The 1,739-nt window shown below is 36.9% G+C and overlaps 1 protein-coding gene across 1 annotated transcript; it reads right to left on the minus strand.

Moving 5' to 3' along the window:
• Positions 1–353: 353 nt before the first annotated feature.
• Positions 354–1,301, minus strand: LOC114079357 (olfactory receptor 5W2-like). Its single transcript, XM_027920594.2, has one exon. The coding sequence runs from the start codon at positions 1,284–1,286 to the stop codon at positions 354–356; it is 933 nt and encodes a 310-aa protein (XP_027776395.2). The 5' UTR covers positions 1,287–1,301.
• Between the last annotated feature and the right edge of the window lie 438 nt (positions 1,302–1,739).

Here is a 1,739-nt window from a genome sequence, read left to right on the forward strand (position 1 = left end):
TGATGGAATGCCTGACACTTAAATTTGCAAAATAAAAAAAAAAATAGTAGACACTCACTAAATCTTAACATAATAAGTTTTAATTAAAATATAAACAAAAGTTTTATGCTATTGAAAGCATGCAGAAATTTTTGCACAGAAAATGAATACCATATATTTATTCAAGAAATATAAAGAAGCATGATTCATTTGGAGGTCTGCAACAGTTTTCTTATGATTAGACTCTAATACAAATTATTATATGTGAAAATTAAACTATGGGACATATCTTTGTTTCTTGTATCATACAAATATAATTTTATAAGTACAATACCAACTATACATGCATGCATATGTACACAAAAGGAAATTATTTAAAACCACCTTCTGTTTTTCAGTTTCTCTAGGGCTCCTTTCACATCTTTGTTGCGTAGGCTATAAATCAGAGGGTTCAGCATGGGAATCACAAGGATGTAAAACAGTGAGCTCATTTTATCTTGATCTAGATAGTAGGCAGAACTCGGCCGGAAATACATGAAGAGCATAGTGCCCTGGAAAATTGCTACTGCAGTTAAGTGGGAGGCACAGGTGGAGAAAGCTTTGAGCCTCCCCTCAGCAGAGCGGATCTTTAAGACTGATGAGATGATGTAGCCACAAGAGACCAGGACTCCACAAATGGTACTCAGTTCAATGAATCCAAAAAGGGCAAATAATACCAACTCATTGACTTGTATGTCAGAACAAGAAAGGAGTAAGAGTGGAGGTAAATCACAGAAGAAATGATTTATCTTGTTAGATCCACAGAAACATAAGTGGAATGCCAATATCGTATGTATCAAACCATCTGCTGTTCCCACCAGGTAAACCCCAACCAGCACTTGGGAGCACACCCTGCTGGACATGTCCACTGCATAGCGCAAGGGGTCGCTGATGGCCTTGTACCTATCAAAGGCCATCACTGCCAGCAGCATGCATTCAGTATCTATGAAGATACAGACAACGAGGAATTGCAGAGCACAACCAAGGAAGGGAATTGATTTGTTGTTGGCAAATATGTCCACCAGCATCTTGGGTCCAACTGCTGTAGAATAGCAGAGGTCAGAGAACGAGAGGTGGCTCAGGAAGAAGTACATTGGAGTATGAAGCTGGGAGTCTGTTCTGATTAAAATGATCATTCCCAGATTTGTGAGGAGGTTAATGAGGTAAAGAACCATAAATATAAAGAATAGAAACACTTTCATTTCAGGGTTATCAGTGATTCCCAAGAGAAGGAATTCAGTTAATGAGGAGCAGTTTCCCTTGTCCATTTTTCTTAGTAAATAGTTAAGAATATCATCAAAGCTATGGCAGGTTAGGCTTTGATCTTTTTCTGAACAGTAAAGATAAAAACTTATCTGTAAAGCAAAACATAATTTCATTCTGTAAATTGTTTTGTGTTTATTCGGAATATATCCCAAACATATGTCAATTTCAAAAAGACATTATAATATAAAAAATGTAGTGCGGGAAGTTTGTGATCTTTGACTCTAACTTTTTATATATCCCAGATGTGCAACTTGTCTTATCTATTACCCATTCTCAGTAGAAGCCTCAAGCCAGATGCTGGAAAAGTGAACATCTCCTATCCTTAACCAATAGCCAAGTTCTCTCATTCTTCATCATTGGTATACCGTGCTTTTATATCTTCTGTGAATGCTTTTTCCTGGTTCCAAAGGAAATAGTCCTTGAAAAGCCAAGGAAAAGTCATAAAATGAACTGGT

This window comes from Marmota flaviventris, chromosome 9 (assembly GCF_047511675.1).
Source record: "Marmota flaviventris isolate mMarFla1 chromosome 9, mMarFla1.hap1, whole genome shotgun sequence".
In the NCBI taxonomy this organism is placed as follows: Eukaryota; Metazoa; Chordata; class Mammalia; order Rodentia; family Sciuridae; genus Marmota; species Marmota flaviventris.